A 27,253-nucleotide genomic window follows, 5' to 3' on the forward strand; every position below is an offset into this window, starting at 1 on the left:
TGCATGTTTTGAAAGGCAGGCAGGCGTGCACTTGGGCTGCAATCCAGTGCACACTTACCTGGACGTAAGCCTCAAAAGGGAGTGATTCTGAAGCTTAGGACCATGCTGGGAGGCACCGATCCAAGTTATAAATCATTTTGAAAGACCTCATTCGCCAGCCGGCCAGCACACCACCGTCTGAAGTGCACTAACAAGCAGCACGCGTAATTTCAGAAGTGGCCCTTGCCTTGCTTCCTGGGTGGCCACTGTACTGTCACCATTGGCCAAAACCACCACCCTCCCCACGTCCCCCACAAGTCCGGCTAAGGTCATGCATGCTGCCCACACAAGCCAACAAGTCAGCTGCTGTGGGAATACAATGAAAGGTGCAAAGCCAGATAAGGATTTGTCCCCGATGAGACCCTGTAGAGACGCATAGGTAAGGTCGCCGCTTCTCATTCCGAATACCAGACCTTTAGAGGTCTCTCCCAAGCAGCAGAAGAAAATGTTGCCATGGCTACTCTAAGCTGTTCCCTTGCTGGTCCTGTCCCTTGCCCCGTCCCTCATCAGCTGCTTGCAAAAGGGCAAGAGGACCGGGCAGAAGGATGCATTCCTTCCTGCTGCATCACCAAGTGTCTGGGGTTAAGAAAGACAGCTCAGGTACAGCACAGCGCCCTCTGCCACTGACTGCATGCAAGCGCACCCAGCTACTAAGCCCCCACCACCGTGTTTGCCCCCCTCCCCACGTAGCGTTAATACCAGCAAATTCCTCCCCTTTTTATTGTTGGGGGGGGAGCACTAAAAGCATTACGGGGAGGCACAACACTCCCCCTTCCCCTGCAGTGCAGCACCCTCTGGCTAAAACTCACTTGCGTGGGTGGCTGCGGGTCCATAATGCTTACTGGTAAGTTGAAGGTTCCCACCATGACGTAGCTGTTGGCATTGCGGTCGTGCACAGTTGGGCCCGTCACCCGGGGGCCTGCTCCGTTGTGAGGGACGGAGGACGAGCCGGCTCCGGAAGGGCCCCCCAAGGAGGGCGACTGAGTCTGAGGAGGCGCACGCTCCACCAGGTGGATGACTTTGCCCCCGACATCTGGCACAGAAGAGAGGACAAGCGTGAAGGTTTTGTCAAAAAGGCAACCGCCTTTTATCCTCCCGGCAGCCCTCCAAAGCTGAGGAGTCAAAGAGCGGGTCTTGGGTTTCAAAAAGGAATATCAGCATGGGCCTTCGACTGGCATACTCACCAGCTCTCTATAGGGGTAAAGATGCACATTATGGGGAAATGTACATAGGAAAAGCCCAGACAGTTCCCTTTTTTAAATGAAAAGAAATTCCACTGGGTGTATTTTAAGCAGAGAAGTGGCAGAGAGGGTGCCTACCCCTCTCTTCCGCCAGTCGTTTTCTGCTTGTCCTTATCTACTCTCAGACTGTTCTGCCCTCATCCAGGCCCACATTTCAGATGCATGTTTATGAAGATAAAAACATGCACGGAAACCTGCTAGGCAAAACAGCAGCAACAACAAAAGACGGGAGCAAGTATTAAGAGGGAAAACAGCTAAGCACATCCTTCACTGTTTAAAAATTGCAGCCTCCTCAGGCAGTTTTACATGTGTTTCTTTTCAAATTTTGGGGCTCGGTTGCGCACATACTAGATCAGCCAGCAATTGTGAGAGCCCTCAGAGGTAATTATGAAACAAGGAAATTATACAATGTTCCTATTCAATCCTGAGCTTGCTCAAGGGCCTTTTCTGAGTAAGGACGGCAGGAGCCAGCACTTTTCAGCGTCCCTCCCAACTTAACATTTTATCCATGCCCCCCTCCCCGCCCCAGGCAAGAACTCCTCAGGCCCTCCCCCCTCAAAGCCCCACTCACTGTATTCTTTCAACTTCTTGTCATCCTGAAGGACTCTCCCTTGATAGATGAGGCGCTGCTTTTCCGAGGGGATGCTGACTGAACCTGCAATGTGCTCCTTAAACTCCTTCACTGTGATCTACAAAGCAGAAACAATTGCACTGAGAGGACGTAGCAGGGCAACCCCCCACTGCTCATCAGTCCTTGGCCTCTGCTCCATGTCAGTATTAGTCAAATAAATAACAAACCCTCCAGAGAATATACAACTTCTGTACAGTACTAGCACACTGTTACTACATGAGTGACAGTGGCAAAAACACCCTATTCAACTACCCTAAATGATCCAACGTCATACCAGTAGAGTTCCACAGGAGCAAGAGGACTTGTGCTCGTTCTCCCCTATATGCCCACACACCCCAAATCTGCTGCAGAGGATACCCCGGTTCCCCACAGCTGATTATGAAGATGTGCGAGGGGCTGGAGGAGACAGCAGAAGAACTTCTGCTGTGCTCATGGAAACCAGTTGCACCAGCAGTGCTGTGGCATTGGATATGGCCCTGTCACAGGATAAAAACTAGTGGAACCGAGCTTGAGGTGGCCATTCTGGAAAGGAAGAATGCAATGTGGAATGGGTCGCTAAAAATTAATCAAAAAGTTTGATGCCATCGCTTGTGGGTTGAATCGAGACAGGATTTTTCACCACACTACATGTGTTGTGACAGCTCGTCAACGCCAGAATATCTACACCCCTCTTTTTAATTCTCCAGAGGCCTCCCGGCTTGTGTTTTCCCACCTACCAGCCCCTGCCACTTCTCGGTCAGCAACTGGGCCCAGGGATCCTCAGTTGTTCCTCGAAGGCATGAGCCCTCCAGACCACACCCCCCAGTAGATACAAATGTCCTGCCACAGTTACACCAGAGCACCTTAATACAGTGGTACCTTGGGTTAAGAACTTAATTCATTCTGGAGGTCCATTCTTAACCTGAAACTGTTCTTAACCTGAGGTACCACTTTAGCTAATGGGGCCTCCCGCTGACTGCGGCGGCATAATTTCTGTTCTCATCCTGAAGCAAAGTTTTTAACCCAAAGTACTATTTCTGGGTTAGTGGAGTCTGTAACCTGAAGTGTCTGTAACCCGAGGTACCACTGTAATTACCCCTCACTACCCTCCCACCTTCTGGCTGCAACCCCAGCTAAGGGCTTCTCACCTCTTCTTCCACTGTGAAAGTCCTTGTCTGAGAGTCCAAGGTTTTAACCATCACCTCAAGGTTCTCTGGCTCTGCCATGACGCCGCCCCAAATTCTTCCTTAGCTACTCCTGCAAGAAGAGGAAACATAGCAATCTGATTCTTGGCCATTGTAAGCAAAGAAGTACAACTGTGAAGGCATCAGAAACAAAATAGACTTAGGAAGGGGTGGCTTTCCCGAATAGATCCTTCAGCTGTTGGGTATTTTTTTAAAAAAGGTAATATACAAAAATATCCACAAAGAACAATGCTGGCTATATGACGTTAAAGAGTACAGCTTTAAGTATGTGCAATAGTACAGTTCATATGTAAAAAAAGGAAGATAAAGTGATTTCAAATTGTAAGACAATGTAAATAAAAGAAGCAATAAAAATACGATTAAAAATCTCTCAGCATCTAGCAGTGTATTACAACTGCTACAACCATTAAGTGGTCCATCAAGACCCTCAGCAATTTTCAAATGGTCCATGGGGTAGGGAGTTTGAGAAGCAAGAGACAAATGTCATTTTGTCACATATACAGTGGTACCTCTGGTTAAGTACTTAATTCGTCCCGGAGGTCCATTCTTAACCTGAAACTGTTCTTAACCTGAAGCACCATTTTAGCTAATGGGGCCTCCTGCTGCCACCGCGCCACTGGAGCACGATTTCTGTTCTCATCCTGAAGCAAAGTTCTTAACCCGAGGTACTATTTCTGGGTTAGTGGAGTCGGTAACCTGAAGCATATGTAACCGAAGGTACCACTGTATAGCATACCCTTAACTGGCAGACAGCAGAGCCTCTAGCATTTCTAAGCAAAGCTCTGCTTGCTCTACTTTGTGCTACATTTGAACTTTGCACACACATACAAAATGTCAGACCAAATACTTTTGGCTGTACACCCACGTATGCATATCTCCCTTTCCAAGGATAACCCTTCATGGCTCTGATTAACTGGGCTCTAGTCCGCAAATGTTTATACCACAAGGAATCTGTATGTTCTGTTGTCTTTCCCCTTCCTTTTGTGACACCGCTCACCCCTACTGGTTTACTTATTACTGATACATTTGTCTTGACTGGCTTAAAACAAAAGGTACGTGCACTCTGCGTTCTAAGTATTTTGTTTCCATGTCTACCAAAACATTATCATCACTTGCATTCTCTGCAACAATAGCACGTGGAACGACATACAAAGTATAAAGTGCAAAATTCCAAGCTGGACAAGCATTAACCACTCTCAGGTTTCATTACAGGCTTCCTCAACCTCGGGCCCTCCAGATGCTTTTGGCCTACAACTCCCATGATCCCTAGCTAGCAGGACCAGTGGTCAGGGATGATGAGAATTGTAGTCTCAAAACATCTGGAGGGCCGAGGTTGAAGAAGCCTGTTTTATTGCATGCCTTGGGACTGAAAAGGAAGAAATGTCCCTCAAAAGTTGCAGTGTGTTTCTAACCCTCCTGTGCTAAGTTCCACTGTGTTAACATGTACAAGGCCGTGCTGAAAGTACATCTCTCTTCTTCAGGAGGCAGGGGGTACAACTAACACCTGTACAAGTTTTACAGGAGTCCACAATGCTATCAACCCACCAGTCTACATATGAGTATGTTAGACATTTGTGACCTAAAAGAAAGAACACATCAATTTGCTTCCTTGTCTGGTGACCTGGAAGAAATTCTAACTTTTTACGTGTTTATAAATTTCTATACCGTCCTTCATCCAAAGAAACAAGAAATGTTATGAATCCCTATGTGGAAGCGTAAGGAACCCATTGACCACGATAAAAAACAAAACAGCAAATGCAGACTGCAACTAAGCACATTTGTTTGGAAGTACATTGAAATCAATGGCCTTACTGCTGTATAAACATGACTAGGATTGGGGGTGTTCAACCTTGGTTCTGCCTAACATGGTGCTAACTTTGGGTTTCCAAAGACTGATAATGTTTCCCACTCAGGCTCCTTTAGCCTTTCGCTTTCCTTTCTGTACCATTTACAAAGCATCTCACATGCAACAATCCCTCTTCCAGGAAGGATTAGGTTCAAATCCCTGCTCAGCCATGAAGATCATTGCACAGTATTATGTGCATAGCCTTATGTGCACCTAAGATAAATATTTTAGGACCAACCCTATTCTCATGATTGTAATCTGTATTAACTGTTTTAATGTATTTTTAAATTGGGACCTCGTGGTGAAAGGCAGATAATAAATCAAATACAGTGGTACCTTGGTTTACAACCATAATCTGTCCCGGAGCTCTGTCTGTAAACCAAAACAGGTTGGAACCCAAGGCACACTTTGGCCAATGGGGCCTCCCAAAAAAAAATTGTTCGGAATCCCCCCAAAAAATGGGTTGTAATCCAAAAAAAAGGTTGCAAACCGGGACACGCACTTCCGGGTTTGACATGTTTGTAATCCAAAACGTATGCAAACCAAAACGTATGCAAACCAAGGTACCACTGTAATAATAATAGTGCAAGTCACAGTCTCTTAACTTATCCTGAGAGCCTGGGGGAAAAGCTATGATCTTTCCTCACTTCATCTCTACCTCCCTGAGCTGTTTTATTTATCAGACTTATGCATAGTCTATCATGTGGACTCAGAGCATGTTACAGCAAGCTTTCCAAGAGAGATGTTTTTCTTGTCAATAGGCTCACAATTAGGGTTAAAGATAAGTAACATGCATTAAAAACAGCATTTTATAAACAAGCAGAAGTTTAATTTAGGAACTTAATTTTATCCAACGGCACAAACCAAAGATGGATAACAAAACTGCTAACTGTCCTCCAGGGTACAAGCAGAAATTGGCAAGCCTCTCCTACAACTTGAACATGGCTAGCCGCTATTTTATTTATTTAAGCATTTTCATCCATCTCCCAAAGAAGCTTACAAAGCATTTGGGTACTTGCTCTGCCCTATATGCCTACCTTCAACTTTTATTTGCTTTCAGGCTCATGAAACCTGGCAGTCTTTGCTCCTAAAAGTTACAGAGTTCTTGTAACTACCAGCTGGGGAGCCAAACCCAAACTAGTCACCTTGTTTCAAAAGGTGCTGGGCTGTGGCAAGTACAAGGCAGTTTACAAAGGGAACCTGGAACGCCACCAGCTGATACCACAGTTAGCAAAGGAAAGCAAGAGCAGAGCATGTGACCCAGCCACTTACATGGAAAGCCTCACAGCAGCAGAACCCCTCCCCGCCATCCCTTGGTTACATAAAAAGGTAAAGGGACCCCTGACCATTAGGTCCCGTCGTGACCGACTCTGGGGTTGCGGCGCTCATCTCGCTTTATTGGCCGAGGGAGCCGGCATACAGGTGGCCAGCATGACTAAGCTGCTTCTGCCGAACCAGAGCAGCGCACGGAAACGCCGTTTACCTTCCTGCCGGAGCGGTACCTATTTATCTTCTTGCACTTTGATGTGCTTTCAAACTGCTAGGTTGGCAGGAGCAGGGACTGAGCAACGGGAACTCACCCTGTCGCAGGGATTCGAACCGCCAACCTTCTGATCGGCAAGTCTGTGGTTTAACCCACAGCGCCACCTGCGTCCCTCTTGGTTACATACACCAGCACAATAAGCTGAAAGAGATGTCAGATCTCAGGGCCTGACCTGAAGTTTCTTGGCTTCCTTTCTCAGAGGATTGTGTGACGTCGCAAGGAAAGGAACCTGGTTCAAGAAACCAGGCTGATATCTACCTGGCTTGAGTGCTTTTTCTCCATTAGCTTGCGACGGAACCTACATCAACGGAGTCTATCCTCACAGAACTATCCCTTGCTTCACCTCACAGCCCCAAGGATCCACACACATGCAGGTCGCAGGATCTGGTCCTCGTGCCACCACCCAGAGCTAGCCAGCCATAGGAAGCAGAAACATCCTCCCTTCTTTTCCTTTTACCTCCTCCTCGCCCCCCTCTTTATTTATATATATATATATTTATATTTATATTTATATTTTTTATATATATATATATATATATATATATATATATATATATATATACACACACACACACACACACACACATACACTCACACACGCTGAACCACAGATTTATTTTTCAAACCTGCCCTCCGTCCTTTCCGCTTCACGTCCGAGAGGGAGCCAATTCCAGCACAAAAATCCTACTTCCGCTCAAATGCAAGGACACTTCCGGTCAAACAAACGACCGTCCAGAAGTCGAGCCACTGACGCACCATAGAGAGAGTAATGGAGGGGAAATGAAGACGAGTCCCCCCCCCCGCCACGATCCTCTCTAAATTAATGAGCGGGCTTTTCACTCTTAACGTCCAACGCAAATAATAATAATGACACAGGCGCCGTCAGAACAGAGATGCCGAGTGGCCAAGCAACGCCATTACGCGAAAGCTTCGTGCCGCTGCTTCTATGTAGCTCTATGCTTTTCTAGCTCTATGCAACTCACTTGCCTCTCTCCCAAGATGGCGGCACTTCCGCTTCCCTCGGCGGCCAGAGGGAAAGGAGGGGGGCGGTCTACGGGATTACCGGAATCTTCCCGCTTCTTGTCCCTTCTCACGAAATTCCTTTCTGCCTCCCCCGCACCCCTCCGGGTCTACAAAGCTCTGAAGCGGCCGTTGGTGATGAAACTGCCGCCGGCCTCGCGCCTGGAGCGTCTCCTTCCTCCTGCGCCGTCGCGTTCCCCGGCTACTCGCTACAACGCATGCGCGAGTGGCCCGACAGGACTATTTACGTCTCGCTCTTCCGTTTCCCGGCGTATAGCTGGCTATCAAGAGTGCCTGCTTTGCTTTACTTGCAAGCGGTCTCCATGACCGCCTTCACGGTCCTAGTTCCCTCATTCCATAATTTGGGTCGGGATGTGCTTTAAAACAATTCCCCGTATCCGAACGGAAGCTTTATTGCTCCTAAATAAATGCTTAAAAGAGCGAAGTGGGAGGAGCTTAATGAACTCACGCCTGCGCCCTGCTCTCCTGACGTCAGTACGTTACCCTTATGACGCAGCTTCCGCCTCATCAAGCGCCCGGCCGTGAAAGGTAACTCATAAAAGGAAGTGAAGCGCGCTGCGGAGTTTGAAGTTGGCGCACGACAAACACCCGGTGGTGAAGCCGGTTTACCCGCCATGTTTGTTACAGGCACGGGAATCTGCGTTGTCCGCCATGTTTGTTTAGGGCATGCTCCCCTTGTAACCCGAAAACCAATCCTGTCGCCGCCATTTTTGTTTACCTTGTTTCCTAGCAACAGTGTCCGACCTGAACAAAATCCCATTTACCTAGGAGCAAGCCTCGTTAAATTCATTTGGGAATTACTTCTGCCTGGACATGGTTGGAATTCTCCTGTGTGTGAATGTAATGCAGGAAGTCCAAAATATGGGGCGCACACACAGGCAGTCCTTGCATATTATCCCATCATAACCAATGGAAAGCACCAAAATCCTTTTTCATTGGGATAAGATGAATGTCTTTAGGGGAGGCTCTCTTGGAGGCATTATCTTTAGCTGAGGCAATTTTTTGGAGGGGGACCTTCTCGGTGGTGGTGCCCCAGTTTTGAAACTCCCCTTTAGGATACAGTTTCCTGAAGACCTGGTTATTTGCCCAGGCTTTTGAGGGAATCTTCTGACAGCATCCATGCCTTCAGTAGGCTAGTTGTGGTGTGCCTACCTTGTTTTTAATAGCCGTATTGCAAATTTGAAACTGATTTAGTTGTCACCGTCACTAAAACTGTTTTAATTAATTAAATAAATAAATATTTTTTTTTAAAAAAAAGGATAGGGATTCCCACCCAGCCTGAGGTAGTGTCCCCTAAATAGGACTTTTGGTTAAGTAAAGTGAAATCTACTTTTTTCTTTTTCTTTCTTTCTTTCTTTCTTTCTTTTTTTTAGGAAAAATTCATATTGCAGAAACACCTCTCTCTTCCTTCCCCCATGCATGCTTCAACAGCTGTTTTCAACAAGCGAGGTTCTCCGCATTTGTATGCTATGAAAAGTTGTACCGGTATTTCTTCCAGTCGTGTAGGATTAGGATGTCTGTATGTATGCATATAATGACGAGATCTGGTCTACAAATGAGCAATCCCTCAGTTTCCATCTGCCACCAACTCAAGGGGGGGCCCTAAGACAGACAGCTATTCTCTCAGCACCCCATTTGCCATATGGAGACAAAAATGATCTACCTTACAGGGTTGTGGTTAGAATTACAATATAATGTATGTGAAACATCTTGAAGGCTAAAAAAAGTTTTGCATAAACTTCCTAAGTCACCTAGAAACTTACCTGCCTTAGGTAACTAATACAAGAATAATTATTAAATATTATTATTATTATTATTATTATTATTATTATTATTAAGCAGCCCTTAGCCACTTTCTGCTCTTAATCACTGGAGAATGGAGCAAAGTTTGCGGCTGTAAACATGGTTGGTTGTGTGTGTGTGTATTAATAAGGCTTGACCTCAACACTTGCTGTACTCAGATTTGAAATGTACATGGGTTGAAACCTATATAAATTAATTTGAATAAGCTAACAAGTAATAACTTATGAGGTACAGCCCATATTCTCTCCAAATCACTGCCACAGTTTTTGCCTATGCACTGTTTCCCACAGCAAGGCGTGGGTGTTGCCTGTCAATCACATGTTAAATCCACCCACCCTTGCTATTGGCTGAGCTGTTCTCATGTCATAATACACTGAGTCAATATGTACCCCCAGTTTACAGCCTGAAACTCATTAGGCCCTGAGGCGGCAGATGCAGGAAGCAGCTGCATGTTGTAACACATCTGTATGTGTAATGTAGCCTGCACAAAGGATGTTGTCATGCTTCTAACTTTTTACATGAAAGGACAGGCATCCTTTTGTCCTTTGCCTCAGGCAGCATAATATATTGGGCCATCTTTGTATTGCAGAACAATATACCGTATTTTTTTGTTCTATAAGACGCACTTTTCCCCTCCTAAAAAGGAAGGGGAAATGTGTGTGCGTCTTATGGAGAGAATGCAGGCTGCGCAGCTATCCCAGAAGCCAGAACAGCAAGAGGGATCGCTGCTTTCGCTGCACAGCGATCCCTCTTGCTGTTCTGGCTTCTGGGATTCAGAATATATTTTTTTTCTTGTTTTCCTCCTCCAAAAACTAGGTGCGTCTTATGGTCTGGTACGTCTCATAGAGTGAAAAATATGGTATCTCTAATAGGACCATATATATTCCCGGTTGATGGTGACCTTACCCTATTTGTGGAATACCCTTTCTGATGAAATGTATCTGGCTGCCCCATTACAGTGGTACCTCGGGTTACATACGCTTCAGGTTGCATAAGTTTCAGGTTACAGACTCCGCTAACCCAGAAATATTGCTTCAGGTTAAGAACTTTGCTTCAGGATGAGAACAGAAATTGTGCTCTGGCGGCACGGCAGCAGCAGGAGGCCCCATTAGCTAAAGTGGTGCTTCAGGTTAAGAACAGTTTCAGGTTAAGTACGGACCTCCGGAATCAATTAAGTACTTAACCCAAGGTACCACTGTATTAACATTCAGGAGGAGTTTAAAAACTTTCCAGAGAGAAAATAACTTAGCTAACAGAATTCTTATCAGCCACCGATGCACAAGAGGAATTATATGGACACATTCCCCAAAGGAGATGAGGCATCTAATCATAAGCCTGCATTTTTTTATCAAAGCTTATATGTTTGATCAAGGCTTGTATTTTAAAATGAGCTTAAAGATTTTCAAATGTTTCATGCCAGGCAGAAGACTAAAGAACCTTGGCAAGATGTTTTTCCTCCTAGACAAGGGGGCCCCCTGATTTATAGCAGAAAACAATTCTCAAAGTCGTAAAAAGGGAATTACAGGCTGAGAGCCAAGGTTACACTGACCCTACAAATTAAGGGTTGGTAAATAGTAAAATGAGCCATATCTTCTTCCTAAGGTTAAAAAGGCCAAGAGCAAATGGAAAAGAAAGCAACTGGCTGGAAGGGGAGTGTAAACAGAAGAAGAGGTTTTTTTTCCTCTTTTATTTTGAGGCTGGAAACTGTTCCTTCCTTTTCACTTTGAGAAGGTTTATTCTTTTCAAAGGCTACCTATGATAATGTATGAAATATATTAGCTTAAATGTAATTATGCAAAGGATCTAGAAAGAAAGAAATGTTAAATTCTTATTTCATAGAGTCATATTGCAATAGGAGACCAGAGGGGCAAATGAGCCCAGCCTCCTGCCAGACAGGAGACGCCATCGAGCACTCCTGATATATGGTTGTCAGGCCTTTTGTTTAGAGACCTCCAAATGAAGGAGATCTTTCAATGATGATGTGAACTCAAGATCCTTGAAGATAAAAAGTTAAGATTAACCATCTGTTTTGGAAGGCAATAGGGCAAGGAGGGCAAGAGGTGAGCTGGTAATTAAGATTCCTTGTTGAGACACATATAAGATATATTACTACTTATTTGTCATTTATAGATATAAGAATATATAGCTCTTTTGTGTCCCATAAAAGGACAAAAGGAAATGGGTGTATCTTTTGTGATTGGTTCTAGCAAACAGCCAATAGGAATTTCAACCAGGCTGATTGGATAGAGGCAGCCACAGGAGGAGCAAGGGGGCTGGATTAAGGAAATATAAGTGCTGGCCAGAATGGCAGGAGGCCAGGCCAGAGCTTGGTAACCATATACCACTGTGCCTCTCATTTATTTGTCTGACAAATAAATTACTATTTTAATTTCTCTATTGCTGCGTTGAATATTTCATTCCAGCTAAGCGTTAACCACAAGCAGGGTGCTACAGAGACTGTTTGGAAAACATTTCTTGGGAACTTAGGACTGACTAGGACATATTTGAGAAAGATGTGAGGTCAAAAAGGATCTATAGCTGGTTGTTCTGCAGTGTTACTGTTCAGTCATTTTTTTACATGTTTGTTCTTTGGAGTCCATTACATTATTCACATTTGTTGGTCTCATCGCTTATTGTGCTTAATGCATAGGAACCCTCGGGGCATATTAATTATACTGTATGGTTGGCAAAAAAAAGAGCAGAAGTGCTTGGGAGGCAGAGGATTCATGAGCTCAGAAACTGAGCAGGCAAGCAGGGGTAAAAGGTAAAGGTAAAGGGATCCCTGACCATTATGTCCAGTCGTGGCCGACTCTGGGGTTGCGGCGCTCATCTCGCTTTATTGGCCGAAGGAGCCGGCGTACAGCTTCCGGGTCATGTGGCCAACATGACTAAGCCGCTTCTGGTGAACCAGAAGCAGCACACGGAAACGTCGTTTACCTTCCCGCCTATTTATCTACTTGCACTTTGAGGTGCTTTCGAACTGCTAGGTTGGCAGGAGCAGGGACCAAGCAACGGGAGCTCACCCTGTCGCGGGGATTCGAACCGCCGATCTTCTGATCAGCAAGCCCAAGAGGCTCAGTGGTTTAACCCACAGTGCCACCCGCGTCCCACAGGCAGGTAGGGGAAGACAAGCTAAAATGCACCTGATATTAACTGACCAGCTATATTTGTGGATCGAACCGCACATAGCAGGAGAAAACCAACCCCCCCTTCCAAATCAATTAGATTTAACAGGGTCACTGGAGTGGCCAAACTAATCTAGAGGAAATCCCTATTTGATATCAAATATGTGCTTACTTGCTTATAATTATAGACTACTCTTCAGAGTAGTGAACACAGTATAAAACAATGAAACAATAAATTAATGCTCATCAGACCAAGACAAGAAATCAGCAGCAAGTGTTTGAATTCCCCTGCCCACTTACAGACCTATTCCCAAACTGCTATGTGAAAATATGTGTTGTCATCTAAAAAAAAAGTCAGGGAAAGAGGGAGTTCCACAAATGGGGGGGCTACCACAGAGAAGACCTTCTCCTGCTTCACCCTGTAACAGGCCCCCCCTGCTGTTGGGACCACACAAAGGGAGGTATGGGAAGAGGCACTCCATCGGGTAATGATTATCTCTGTTTTCCCGCAATAACATCCCCATCATCAGAAACACTGCTTCCTTTGTTTGCTCTCAGGGCCCCTGGTTATGCTTGGTAGGGTCTTTCTGGATTTCAGTCTCTGCCTCTGCTGTGAGGCACAGGCTGGACTCTAGACCCCAGAGAGCTAAACATTTAACAGGCAGGGGGCAAAGGTGAGCCTTGCAGGATGTTCTTTGCAGAGGTGGATTCTCCAAGTGAATTGCCTGCCGTTCCCGCAATGGAGGGTCTGTGGTGCTATCTCTTCTACTTCTACGGGGTCCTTGTGGACGCTCTCTCCTTGTGTGAGGGTCCCACGAAGCTGCATGCCAGTGAGCTGAACCGAGATCAGGTAGTTGAAGCCGATGGAGGGCAGCTGGGGTTGACAGCAGGTGGAAGCCTCTTAAATGTCCTGAAGGAGCGTCTCCACCCCCATCATTCAGCCCGGACACTGAGATCCAGCCCTGAGGGCCTTCTGGTGGTTCCCTCATTGCGAGAAGTAAGGTTACAGGGAACAGACAGAGGGGCTTCTCGGTGGTGGCGCCCGCCCTGTGGAACGCCCTCCCTTCAGATGTGAAGGAAATAAGCAGCTATCCTATCTTTAAAAGACATCTGAAGGCAGCCCGGTTTAGGGAAGTTTTTAATATTTAATGCTATATTGTTTTTAACACTCAATTGGGAGCTGCCCATTATTAAAATACTTCTGTGTTCAAGCAGGTAGAACCCTTGAAGAATGAGGAGACCTTCATCCAGCATTTGGGGAGTGGGGAGACAAAATGCACATTATTATTATTATTATTATTATTATTATTATTATTATTATTATCACTATTGATCCTACTATTATTTTTCCATCACAGTGGAATCTTGGTTCTCAAACACTGAAAACCTGGTTTTCAAACGTTTTTCAGAACCCAAAGGTCTGATGCGGCTATCAGCTATTGTTTCCGTGGCTCTTATGCTAATCGGAAGCCGCGCTTTAGTTTTTGAACGTTTCAGGAGTTGAATGGACTTCCGGAACAGATTATGTTCAAGAACCAAGGTACCACTGTATTTTTTAATTCCCCCCCCCCCCCCCCCCGTAGAGGAGGTTTATCAGAGGTGGATTTAAGGGAGTGCAACAGCTTTGGTCGTGCTGGCACGGAGCCTCAGGGGCACTGCAACTATTGTGTAGGATGGAAGGCAAGAGGTGGGGGGGGCGAATTTAGGCATTCCTGCTGAAAGTGGAGACCTGCCACTGGGTTCAGGGGTCTCGCAGGAGGTGGAAAGGAAGAGAAAGTTTCATTGTGCAAGCAGACCTCGTTCTGTACACACATACACCAATGGGTGTCATATTCAAATCCACCCCCTGTCCTTCTGCTTTTTTATTATTTTAATCAGGTTTTTTGGGGGGGCTTTGGGGGTTTGTTTGCGAAGTGGCTGTTTCCTGCATTTATGATTTATAGCCAACTAACTTTTACTCAGAGTAGACCCATTAAAATTAATGTGCCTAAGTTAGGCCTAGCCATTAATTTTAATGTAAGGCTGTCATATGTCCAGAATTTCCCGGACATACCTGAGATTTGTCCAGGAGGAATTTCCGAAAATCAGTAAAATGTTTGGGAAGAACCAGGCGTATGGCAACCCATATCGGAAATGTTGATTTTTTGCCAAATTTCCTTTTTAAAAAATAGCTAAAAAACGTCATTGGAGGGGGCGGGGGAAAGCTCAACAACTTTTGTGTCCAGATTTTCACTTTTTGAAATATGGCAACCTTATTTTAATGCTTGTCCTCTGAGTAGGACTAACAGTGGCCATGACCCTTTGTAGGTGGGGGTTCTTAGAATCACCATATTCTTCTTCTGTGAAATGGGTATTTTGTGCGGCCCGTTATACATCATCAGGTTTTGAAATGTGCCCTGGGCCCAAGAAGGTTGGGAACACCTTGGGAAAGAGCCACCCAAGTTAAAAGATGCACTTTTTGCATGTAATATGTAGTTTGGCCCAAGGCCCTACACGCAGCCAGGGAAGAAGGGATGAGTGAAGGTCTACACCAGGAACAAGGGAGAAATTAATTTCTACTTTGGGAATAAGGGGGAAGTAACGATCTATACAGTAAAGATCTATACAGTGGTACCTTGGGTTAAGAACTTAATTCATTCTGGAGGTCCGTTCTTAACCTGAAACTGTTCTTAACCTGAGGTACCACTTTAGCTAATGGGGCCTCCCACTGCTGCCACCACGCGATTTCTGTTCTCATCCTGAAGCAAAGTTCTTAACCTGAGGTACTATTTCTGGGTTAGCGGAGTCTGTAACTTGAGGCATCTGTAAACTAAAGCGTCTGTAACCCGAGGTACCACTGTACTGAAAACAAGGTGTGGGAATCAAACCAACCTTATCCAATGACTGAAGTGAGAATTAAAGGTCATGTCACTGCAGAAGAAGCAGGTGACGCATTTATTCGAGGCTGAATCTGCTGCTCCTGTGGATCCTGCCGCCTGAGGCAACTGCCTCACCTTGCCTCATGGGTGTGCTGGCCCAGCTTTGTCCCCAGGTGTGACTCAATTCTCCCCTTTGCAGTATATCGGCAGGTGGTTCTTCATTGCAGCAGCCGCGGCATCACCTTCCTCACTGGCGACATTCGCCAGCACTGACAGCAGCATCTTCAGCATGACACAAACCAGCAGCCCAGAGCGGTTGCAACTGGAGGCTGCCATCCGGCTGTGAGTTCCTTTTCCCTTTCCCCGCAAAAGACAGTACTTTCCCAGGGAACCAAGGCTGAGCAAAGGCTCTCTAGGGCCGGTGTGGGGAAATAACAAAGAAGAGTGTTTCTCGAGCATGTGCAGAGCGCAGGACTCGATATGTTTCGACAAGGCAAAAGATCCAAATGGGACTCTCTACGGAGGAATCCCCACCTGCTCTGTGGATACCTTGAGGGGAGGGGGAGTTCAGAGATTTTGTAGGAGAGGATCCCCCAAGTTGGTAGTGTTGTAGAAAAAATTGGGGTTGGCTTTTACACTCCAACTCCCCTCAAAGGATTCAGTGTCCCCTAAGTCCGTTATTGGTCAGAGAATTGAATCCCCACGACGGGGTGAGCTCACGTTGTTCGGTCCCTGCTCCTGCCAACCTAGCAGTTCAAAAGCACGTCAAAGTGCAAGTAGATAAATAGGTACCACTCCGGCGGGAAGGTAAACGGCGTTCCCATGTGCTGCTCTGGTTCGCCAGAAGCGGCTTAGTCATGTTGGCCACATGACCCGGAAGCTGTACGCCGGCTCCCTCGGCCAATAAAGCGAGATGAGTGCCGCAACCCAGAGTCGGCCACGACTGGACCTAATGGTCAGGGGTCCCTTTACCTTTACCTAAGTCCGTTATCGGTCAGAGAGAAATGGATGGAAGCAGGAACCAGTCTGAGCAAGAAAGATATTTATTTTTCTGTTGCAACAGTGCCTCCGTCTAGCTTTGCAAGGAGGCAAGGACCCAGAACAAGATGTACAAGAACTTTTAAAGGCTTTAGAAATTACCCAACCCCTTAGCCAAAGTCCAGCCAAAAGCATCACAGAAGGAGGTGGGTCTACAACAGAAATTTGAGGTTGTAACTCATCTCCTGTCTGTCAAGGTACCTGAAAATGTTTGCTGACTGTTGTTTCCTGGCTAGTCAGGGCCATTCCTCCCAAATGGTAAATACCTACCGATACACAGCAGATTCTCTTTTGACAGGTCTGCTTTGCCTTTAACAAATACTTGCCAGACCGATTTGCAGGATCTGCAAGTGAAATAAAATATTGGAAAAGGTTTCCCAAGATGAGAGGAAATGGCTTCGGGATTGCTCGAATGAACTCAAAAGAAGCGTAATTTTCTCAGGGAATATTTCCTAAATTTTGAAGGGCGACGGATTGGTTTAAAATAACAGTAGACACCCCCAGTCCTTGCAGAAGAATACTGGGAGGAGGTCACACCAACTAAGGCCAAGGTGGTGTTTACAATGGCAGAACCAGCATCAGGAGTTGGCATCATTGGGCATTTGCCAAGGCCCCACTGCCACTCTGGAGATGCCTGGCTTTGCTGTTGTTGGCTAATCGCCTATGTTTTCTGGGCATGCATCTCCCACATGCCTTCTGCTGTGCCCCTGAAGGACCAGGTGCGCAGCCTGGGAGTCATTCTGGACTCGCAGCTGTCCATGGAGGTGCAGGTCAATTCTGTGTCCAGGGTAGTTGTTTACCAGCTCCATCTGGTACGCAGGCTGAGACCCTATTTGCCCACAGACTGTCTCGCCAGAGTGGTGCATGCTCTGGTTATCTCCCGCTTGGACTACTGCAATGCACTCTATGTGGGGCTACCTTTGAAGGTGTCCCAGAAACTATAACTAATCCAGAATGCAGCAGCTAGACTGGTGACTGGGAGCTGCCACTGAGACCACATAACACGGGTCTTGAAAGACCTACACTGGCTCCCAGTACATTTCTGAGCACAATTCAAAGTGTTGGTGCTGACCTTTAAAGCCCTAAACGGCCTCGGTCCTATATCCCTGAAGGAGCGTCTCCACCCCCATCGTTCTGCCCGGACACTGAGGTCCAGCATTGAGGGCCTTCTGGCAGTTCCCTCGCTATGTGAAGCCAAGTTACAGGGAACCAGGCAGAGGGCCTTCTCGGTAGTGGCACCCGCCCTGTGGAATGCCCTCCCACCAGAGTCAAAGAGAACAACAACTACCAGACTTTTAGAAGACATCTGAAGGCAGCCCTGTTTAGGGAAGCTTTTAATGGTTGATGGACTACTGTATTTTAATATTTTGTTGGAAGCTGCCCAGAGTGGCAGATGGGCAATGTATAAATAAATTATTATTATTATTATTATTATTATTATTATTATTCATTTTCTCTGCGGGGGGTGGGGGAGCCGTATCACTGTCCTTCCATAGCCCTTTTCCTCCATCTGTCCAAATCACTCTTTTTTCAAGGAAAAATCTAGATGGGTACTTTGCCAAAGATGCATGTCGTAGCTATGAAAAATCCTGGTATTTAATTGAGTGTATTGTTACGTCAGCTGGAGTGATATTGAAAAATATGCAGGGTTTAAAAATAAATTAAGAGGTAACATGTTAAGAGGCCCCCCAAGGCCTCTCAGTTGTCTCTGACTCCCTGCCTTACCAAACCTACCTCAAAGAATCCATTACATTTGGCTGTTTGGCCATCCATCCATTCTCTCTCTCTCTCTCTCTCTCTCTCTCTCTCTCTCTCTCTCAGGAAGACAGGCCAATGTATTCCAAGATCATGGATTTACTTACTTAAGGAACAGAGTGCTGATCTGGCTACAGAAGGTAAGGCCGAACTTCCTTTTCTAATGGCCCCTTTGATAAGCCCACTCTCAAAGCTGAGCTCAGAACAGGACTTGCCCTCTCAGCAGGCAGAGGGAGGAGCATTGCAGGTAGGGAGAAGCAGCAGCCAGGTGTTTAGGGGGCAGGATTGCAAGTGTCATGTGGCCTGCCGACTGCATACCTCAGGAGCAGCTGAAAACACTGCCCGTGTTGTTGTTTTTCCTAAGTAGTCCTTTTTATTATTTGCTCTTCAAGTCCTTTTGTGTTTTGAAGGCGGTAACGTTCCTGTTCACAGGGATTAAGTTAAGCTCTTAAGAAAATTCTACAGTGGACGGAGAACTTCTTACAATCGCCCTCTGAAAATAAAACATTCACTTGTCACCTAGCAGAGACCAGGAGCTGAAGCAGTAAGAGCAAAAATCCACATTTCAATTAGGTGGAGAGGTTTTGGTTTCTGTCCCACGGAGACCACAGCAGCCCCACTTTGATGCTCTGTTCTCCAACTTACACAAGTCACGTAACCCTCCTCCCAAGTAGCACACAGTGCCCTTTGGTTTCTTCTTTAGGCCCAGGGTTGCATCTAATGGAAGTGTTTGAATGCATCCAGCATAGGTGCATTTTAGACAAATATAAAATGTACCGTATTTTTCGCTCTATAAGACGCACCAGACCATAAGACGCACCTAGTTTTTGGAGGAGGAAAACAAGAAAAAAAAAAATTCTGAATCTCAGAAGCCAGAACAGCAAGAGGGATCGCTGCGCAGTGAAAGCAGCGGATGATCCCTCTTGCTGTTCTGGCTTCTGGGATAGCTGCGCAGCCTGCATTCACTCCAAAAGACGCACACACATTTCCCCTTACTTTTTAGGAGGGAAAAAGTGAGTCCTATAGAGCAAAAAATACACTAGTTTAAACAAACGATGTTAGAAATAGATACCACTCCCCAATCTCCCATGTTTTGGAAAAAAAAGTTGCTCCAGTCTACAAAGTATTTTTCGTAGCAACAATCTCAACAAAACTAGTTGTTTGTTTGGTAAACTTTGTTTAGACACTGCCCGTGTTGACCTAAGATTAATCTGCAAGTCCCGCCAGCTTGAGCGTCATCTTCTCCTTCTCCTCCTGCAGCAAAATGTCTCGGGCCAGCCCCAGTTCAGAAAAATAGCATGGTATAGCCAGGGTTAGCAAATGAGATATGAAAGCTAGGAGCTAAACGACACCTTAAACCTAGGTTATGGGCTCAGCAACGGAATGTCTAGGCACACTTTTTTTATAACAAGAATACAAAGCTGTAAATGAGTAGACTACGCTAAAATATTCTATTCATCTTTCACATGGTCTAGTCCTTCCCCAGCCCACTCCTCTAATATTCTTCTCACCCTGGGCCAGCAGGGGGATACCGTAGATAGTTTTCACTCAGGTCCACATATGCAAATAAGGGATTGAAAGTGACGTTCAGCAAATAAGGGATTGAAAGTGACGTTCAGCGATTGGATAGTTACAGAAAGTTGTTACAGTTGCGTTGTACTGGAGCTCTATATAAGCAGGCTGACTGAACCCTTCAGTTCTGTTCTGTTCTGGCCTGTGAGTAAGCAAGAGCTGTTTGAAGAATCGCTGTGTCGTCTGATACGTTCACCCACAACATAACAGTCTAGTCCTTCCCTTGCCCGCCCACCCCAATATTCTTAAAAGGGTCTCTTCTCCAGTCTGCAGAGAGTAGCTGGACGTGGGGAGGCAGGAAAAGGCCCTCCTTTCCTTCCACTCTGCAGTTTTAATAGGTGCAGTACCACACCCAGAGCTCAGAAACTGCTCACACTAATGAAATTCTCCATCCAAAATGCACCTAGAACAATGGGAGTTTTGAACATTGGGTATAGCCCAATACCATGTTCGGACCCTGAGCCCGGGGTTCCCCGTATTTGTATAGCCCTACTACGCCGGGGGGGACGGGGACGTGGGTGGCGCAAACCTAGCAGTTCTAAAGCCCGTCAAAGTGCAAGTAGATAAATAGGTACTGCTCTGGCGGGAAGGTAAACGGTGTTTCCGTGCGCTGCTCTGGTTCGCCAGAAGCGGCTTAATCATGCTGGCCACATGACCCGGAAGCTGTATGCCGGCTCCCTCGGCCAATAAAGCGAGATGAGCGCCGCAACCCCAGAGTCGGCCACAACTGGACCTAATGGTCAGGGGTCCCTTTACCCTTTACCTTTACTAGGCCTGGGTTACTGTTTGGCTACGTGCCCCAGTTACCCACAGGGAACTAGGGTGTGCAGCCAGACTGAGCAGTCCTGCTTCACTGTCTGCGTGCTCTGCCTCCCTGCAAAGTGAACTAGCTTAACGTGAGTTGGGCTTCCAGGATATTGATAAAGGTAAAGGTAAAGGGACCCCTGATCATTATGTCCAGTCACGGACAGCTCTGGGGTTGCGGCACTCATCTCGCTTTATTGGCCGAGGGAGCCGGCGTACAGCTTCCGGGTCATGTGGCCAACATGACTTAGCCACTTCTTGCGAACCAGAGCAGCACACGGAAATGCCGTTTCCCTTCCTGCCAGAGCGGCACCTATTTATCTACTTGCACTTTGACGTGCTTTCGAATTGCTAGGTTGGAAGGAGCTGGGACCGAGCAACAGGAGCTCACCCCGTCGTGGGGATTTGAACCGCTCAGCTTCTAATCGGCAAGTCCTAGGCTCTGTGGTTTAACCCACAGCGCCACCCTCAATTTACCTCTGCATTCAGTTGCTTGAATTTGTTTGGTATGTACCTCAACTTGAGTATATGGGTTATTTTTCTCACCCGCGTTCTGAAGTGGTACAGTCCTGGGAAGGCTGCGCCATGGAAATCTGTGCGTCAGCCTTCAGCCTCGACCTGCAGCCCCCATCTCTCTTGACCTATGAACTTGTTTCTTTCTCTCCGACTTCCCCACTCCAGGCCGCCCTCACATGAGGACAGAGCTGTTCTCTGGCAAGTGCCCCGACTCTATCATTGTCCAGGAAACAGACCGAGACTACCAGAGGATCCTTCTGTATTGTGAGTCCCTCATCCACAGATGTCTGAACTGGGGAGCTTAATTGGGTTAGGGCAGGGGTCAGCAAACTTTTTCAGCAGGCGGCCGGTCCACTGTCCCTCAGACTTTGTGGGGGCCCGGACTATATTTTTTTTTGGGGGGGGAGAACGAATTCCTATGCCCCACAAATAACCCAGAGATGAGGGTTCCTGATTATAAAATCATAGAAAACAGGAGATACATAGCCGCTCCAGCAACATGTCTATTTCCTCACATCCAGAAACACAATAAGGGCTTTCACTCTTGCTAGAAGCTCAGCCTTGCCCTCACCGTTTCTGGAAGTCTCCTATAGAAGAGTCCCGTACGCACAGAGACTTTGCACCTGCCCATTAGGGGAAATAGGAAGCCCCAAACATATATTTTTGGGGATGTCCTTTTTATGATGAGCTTCGTAGAGACACCATTGATCCTTTGTTGAAGAGGCTCGCCGATCTTTCAGACAAGTCTAACCCAGTGTCAGGGCTGCCTCTAGGTCCCAGCTCACAGAGGACCAACGCCAGGCTGATATTATGTACAAAAATCTTTATTGAAGTATAATTTCCATTTTAAAACCAGAGCGTGCAACCCTACGTCTAGACTCTAGATAGGCGAAGTCCCCTCTGAGTCACTGCCCCTTCCGCACCAGTTTAAGATCCTAGCCCGGCTCCACCTCCTGCGCTGTTCCTTCCTCCTCTGGGTCCTTCTGCCCCCTGGGGTTTCCTCCCTCCTGGACTCTTCTGACGCTGACCCCCCTGAGTCTTGCCCTTCCTTCCGGCGGGCTTTAGGACCTGGCTCCCTATCCGGGCTACCTGCTGTGCCGCTCGCCTGTACATTTGAACTTGGCGCGCGCGCCCAGCCGGTGACTTTCCTCTTGACCGTTTCCCCGCTCTCCGATGGAGGCGTGGCCAATCCTGACTCATCTCCTCCCTCTGGTTGTGGGAAGACTGGTCCCGATGCCTGGGACTCCTCCCCCCCACTACGCTCTGGTGGGGACGCTGGTCCTGATTTCCAACTGCTGCTCAGGGAGTCCCCGCTGGCCCCTTCCTTCTGGGGTTTCCCCCTTGGCACCCCCCTTGCCCTGGCCATCGGCGCTCCTCTCTGTGAATCTTCCGATTCGCTGGAGAGACTCGTGGACTCTCTCTGACCACTGTCACTGCCTACACCCCCCTCGGATTCCTCCTCCTCACTCTCCATTTGCTCCTTCTCCTGTGTCTCTGCTCCTGAACCCCTGACACCCAGAGATGCATTTTAAATCAAAGCACACTGTAATGGGAATTGGGATTGCTTGTGCGTAAGCCACAACTGCTCCAGACTAGGTTGTCCGGCTAAAACCTTCCCCTGGCTGGACAGCCCTTACTCTGTGGCTGTCCTAGTCACTGGCAGAATCCGTCAGTGGGCGTTTCCTGAACTTCTTCCAACATAAAAGTTCTTTGACACCAAGTCTCCGCCTAGCCTCCCTGCGCGGAAGCTTTCTGCGCAGAGTGGGCGTGCCTAGCGGAGGTCCTGTGCTCTCCCCGCTGGTCTTGGTGGAAGAGTCTCGGAGCCCTCCCTCCAAAGCCCTCTCAGGCTCCCCTTTCTTCCTGGCGTCACGCTGATTTCCTTCCCCAGAGGAAGCTCTCTCTCACCCCCTGCTGGTCCCCTCTCCGGCGTCATTGGGGAGCCTTACCTCCACTCTTGGCTCCGATGGCAGTTCCCTGACACACACATTCTACTCATGTAAGAAACACCAGGCAGGCTCCACAAACAACCCAGAGATGCATTTTAAATAAAAGGGCACATTCTACTCATGTAAAAACACGCTGATTCCTGGACTGTCCGTGGGCCGGATTTAGAAGGCGATTGGGCCGGATTCGGCCCCCTGGCCTTAGTTTGCCTACTCATGGGTTAGGGTAACAAATCTTGGAATTGAAATGTCCTTGCATCTGAGCTGCGCTTGTCCTCTCTCCCCAGCCCGAGTCCTCCACCCTGCTGAGGGCTGTATTTCTGATTTCAAAGGCAAAGCTTCCTGCCTTGACATGAATGAATTCCTGCTTATACCCAGGACCCAAGGTAGGTATTACTACTGAAGTGGGTGGTGCTTTACCTGTTGTTGCAGCTTTTCTGCTTTTAGCATCTCTCAGATGGAGGGTGGCCACAAATGCATCACCCCAAAGAGAGGACAAAAGAAAACACAGATAGGTTCACTTATACAGTGGTACCTTGGTTCTCAAACTTAATTCGTTCCGGAAGTCCATTCCAAAACCAAAGCGTTCCTAAACCAAGGCGTGCTTTCCCATAGAAAGCAATGCAAAATGGATTAATCTGTTCCGGGCTTTTAAAAATAAACCCCCATAAACAGCAATTTAACATTAATTTTACTATCTAACGTGACCGTTGATCCATAAAATGAAAGCAATAATCAATGTACTGTACTACAAAATAAATAAGACAGTATTGTAGATGATAAAAATTAAAATTAAATGATAGTCATTGTTTGGGCCAGGGGTTTTTTATCCATTTCTGCAGTCACACAATCAATCAGTAGCTGAACAGGGTTCCACACAGTCACAAAAACAAATTAATCGAAAAAGCCTCAAAAACAAAAACGCAAAATAAATAGTAAAAAAAAAAAAAAAAGCGCCAAACTTAATCAGTTCTGGAAGTCCATTTGACTTTTGAAATGTTCGAAAACCAAGGCACAGCTTCTGATTGGTGCAGGCACCCTGCAAACAATAGCCAACAGCTGCATCGGACATTCGGCTTCTGAAAAATGTTCGGAAACCAGAACACTTTCTTCCAGGTTTTTGACGTTTGAGAACCAAGGCGTTTGAGTACCAAGGCGTTTGAGTACCAAGGTACCACTGAATATGGAGTGATGCAAACTTGGAAATAATTATTAGGATTTAGATAGCAGTACTGTACAACATGTCTCTCGCCACGGTGGAGAAGACCACTCAGTCTGTTGCCCAGGCATAGGCGCCGACTCCATGGGGCTTGAGGGGGCCCGAGCCCCCTCAAAAATTCGTTTGGGGGGGCTCCGCCCCCCCAATAATCTCCGGCGCCCCTCCAGCAGAGCGCCATCGCCGCCCCTCCCCCAGCCCAAAATGCACAGGGAGGGGCGGGCTGCATGCCTCCTGCCCTCCCTCCCGAGCAAAAGCTCCACCCAATTTCCTTTGGAGCTGATTAATAGGCGCAGCACGCTCTCCCCTATTCGCTCACGAGGAGGCGGCGCCACTTTATTTGCATATTCATGAGCTTATTTATTATTCATGAGCTTTCCCGGGCCCCCCCAATATTTTTTATAAGTCCGCGTCCCTGTGCCCAGGTGGTAACAGCCGATGGGCAACTTCAAAGCCCCCTCCCCATGCTTCTTTCTTTTGCACCTCCAAACTGGATTTGGACTGGGGAGCTCTTCTGATGGAGGACTGTTTCAAACAGAGGACTGTCCTTTGCAATTTAGGGCACCTAGTCAACCTTAGTCAGATGTGACTGCTCCTTTCTACAGAGGCTGTTTCCTCTGTAAAATCAAGATTGTGTACCCCACATTTGCCCTAAGCAAAGCGATATCTTGTCATTATAGCTCAGCTACAACATCCCAGGGCTAGAGGAGAGCAACATTTCTTGTCCGTGACACACCCGGCTATGAAAACAACTTCACATTCCCATCCCTCGTTCTGCCCTGCAGACTCAAAATTCACTTCTGGATTCCAAAGACCGGAGTCACAACTAACTTTGCAAATGTTTGTGTACTAAGCATCATTGGCCTTCTCTCTTTCAGGTGCCTGTGAATTCCAAGCATTTTGACCTCAAACTCCTTGGGTAAGATAAGCCATCCTGTCCCCAACTCGAATACATATTTAACTTCCCTACTATCCTAAAATCACAATCTCCCTGTGGTATGAGTCAAACTTAGGGTGCCTAATAGTAAAGAAATGTCCCTGATCCTATAGATCAGGGTTGGCTTCTACCTCACTTTTTTTTCTTGTAATAAATTTTATTAGATTTTATAAAGAGAGATACAAAGATGATGATCAAACATATTTTTTGGCTAAACAAATACGTTGATCTAGGTAAAATTAAAATATAGATCCAGAGGAAAAGAAGGGGAAAAGAAAGAAAGAAAGAAAGAAAGAAAGAAAGAAAGAAAGAAAGAGGGGGGGGGGGAGAGAAGGATTAAAAGAGAGAGAAATTAAATAAATAAGGTTAAGAAACTAAAGCACTTCTGGTTCTTCATCTGTCAGCTATATATAAACAATATTCAACTCATCTGCTCCAATATAACACTCAGCACAACTACTTTTTATAAGCAAACATTCTCTTCAGCCTTCAAACCCAAATGTCATTAGTCATACCTTGGAAGTTGAATGCCTTGTGACTTGAACGTTTTGGCTCCCAAACGCCGCAAACCCAGAAGTGAGTGTTCTGGTTTGCAAATGTTCTTTGGCAGCTGGCGCTGTGGGTTAAACCACAGAGCCTAGGACTTGCCAATTGGAAGGTCGGCGGTTCGAATCCCCGTGACGGGGTGAGCTCCCGTTGTTCAGTCCCTGCTCCTGCCAACCTAGCAGTTCGAAAGCACGTCAAAGTGCAAGCAGATAAATAGGTACCACTCCAGCGGGAAGGTAAACGGCGTTTCCGTGTGCTGCTCTTGTTTGCCAGAAGTCATGCTAGCCACATGACCCGGAAGCTGTACGCCGGCTCCCTCAGCCAATAAAGCGAGATGAGCGCCGCAACCCCAGAGTCGGTCACGACTGGACCTAATGGTCAGGGGTCCCTTTACCTTTATTAGGCAGAATTGGAATTAGTAGACCCAATTTGCTCACATTCATTAATTTTAATGGCAACCCGCCAAGCTAGCTCACTGGCTGGCTCTGGCTTTCCAGGGTTTCAGGCAGGAGACAATCGTAGCCCTGGCCTGGAGATGTTGGGGACTGAACCTGGGGGCTTCTGCATGCAGGGCAGCTGTGCTGTCACTGAGCTACAGCCCTTCCCCAGCTTGCAGGCAAACGTCTGTGGCTCAGCAATATCGGCCTGCCCCTGGAATGCAGGGTTGCGCTGTGAATTCTTCTCCAGGGTGTGTTGTTCTCTGGGTCACAGCCACAAGTTCACGCAGGGGAAACCAGGAGGGCCTTAGCAAAAGGGCCAGAGCTCAGTCGATAGAAGTGTTCAAAATTATGAAGTGCACGGGGGCAGAACGGTTTTTCTCCATCTCTCAATGCTGCCGGAACGCGGGCTCATCAACTTGAAGCTGAATCTTGCAAGCTTCAGGCAAAAGAAAGGGCATTTTGCTCCCAAAGGAAGTAGCGATGACGGGCAGTGACTCAGGGTGGTTGTGAAAGAGGAGTAGACGAATTCATGAAGGATGAAGCAATCAATGGCTACTAGATGAGGCTCAAAACATTTGTGTCAGTACACGTTTAACGCTGCACCATGGTTAGGTGGGAAAAGGCAGAGGAGGGGAGATTTGCATACAAAGCCCAGCAGAAAAAGGATTGTACAACAAGCCTCCAGGGCACTCCTGATCTCGTAACAGACGCCGAGAGTCACCGACAGGCAATTTTGCTTTTTGGTATCTACTTACCAGATCCAGTTCCCCAGTTGCTCACAAAACCAATGAAAAACGAAACCTCAGATTCTTTCAGTACCAACCCTCCTCATTTATTCCTTCCTTTCTTGTTTTCACCTCAGCTTTGGACCCGCTGCGGCAGGACTTAACCGTACACAGAAGTTCGTTTGCCTCACTCACTGGGGGAACGGGTGGTTTTACACGTCCTGTGGTGTTGAATAAAATTCCTTTGAGCCAAAAGTGGACTTCCAGGTCTCTGTGTCTGGCCTCTGGGATTCTCCTCAGACCATACACTTCCTCAAGTGCTTTTGCCTGGCTGGAATGTGTCCCTGAACTGCGGTAACGCCTCTTGCTTGTCTGCATGGGGAGGTGTGTGCTTGTGTGTGTATGGATAGAAACCCAACTTTTGTGTGGCTAGAATGCAGCAAACACGGG

General features: G+C 47.0%; 2 protein-coding genes across 10 annotated transcripts in view; one reads left to right on the forward strand and one right to left on the reverse strand.

Moving 5' to 3' along the window:
* Positions 1-8,001, reverse strand: part of BAG6 (BAG cochaperone 6) — a 31,852-nt gene extending 23,851 nt beyond the window's left edge. For 2 of the 8 annotated variants that reach the window (XM_081852370.1, XM_081852368.1), the window contains exons 1-4: positions 7,472-7,999; positions 3,039-3,147; positions 1,852-1,969; positions 882-1,072 (exon numbers count right to left, since the gene is read on the reverse strand). In XM_081852370.1, the coding sequence (XP_081708496.1) occupies positions 882-1,072; positions 1,852-1,969; positions 3,039-3,116 (387 nt within the window). In that variant the 5' untranslated portion in view covers positions 3,117-3,147; positions 7,472-7,999. Of the gene's footprint in view, positions 1-848; positions 1,073-1,851; positions 1,970-3,038; positions 3,148-7,110; positions 7,264-7,463 lie in introns of those variants that run through there. The other 6 variants (XM_081852369.1, XM_081852364.1, XM_081852371.1 and 3 more) reach the window with 5 other exon arrangements.
* A 1,015-nt stretch (positions 8,002-9,016) lies between these two features.
* APOM (apolipoprotein M) lies at positions 9,017-27,058 on the forward strand. Of its 2 annotated transcripts, none has more exons than XM_081854003.1 (7): positions 9,017-9,202; positions 15,511-15,653; positions 18,171-18,244; positions 21,162-21,260; positions 23,227-23,325; positions 25,034-25,074; positions 26,941-27,058. In XM_081854003.1, the coding sequence occupies exons 1-6, from the start codon at positions 9,047-9,049 to the stop codon at positions 25,057-25,059; spliced, it is 597 nt and encodes a 198-aa protein (XP_081710129.1). In that variant the 5' UTR covers positions 9,017-9,046; the 3' UTR covers positions 25,060-25,074; positions 26,941-27,058. The 2 variants fall into 2 exon arrangements, with proteins under 2 accessions (XP_081710129.1, XP_081710130.1); XM_081854004.1 differs by lacking the exon at positions 9,017-9,202 and adding an exon at positions 13,167-13,303.
* Positions 27,059-27,253: the final 195 nt, after the last annotated feature.

Source organism: Podarcis erhardii (assembly GCF_964252035.2).
Source record: "Podarcis erhardii genome assembly, chromosome: 2".
NCBI lineage: Eukaryota > Metazoa > Chordata > Lepidosauria > Squamata > Lacertidae > Podarcis > Podarcis erhardii.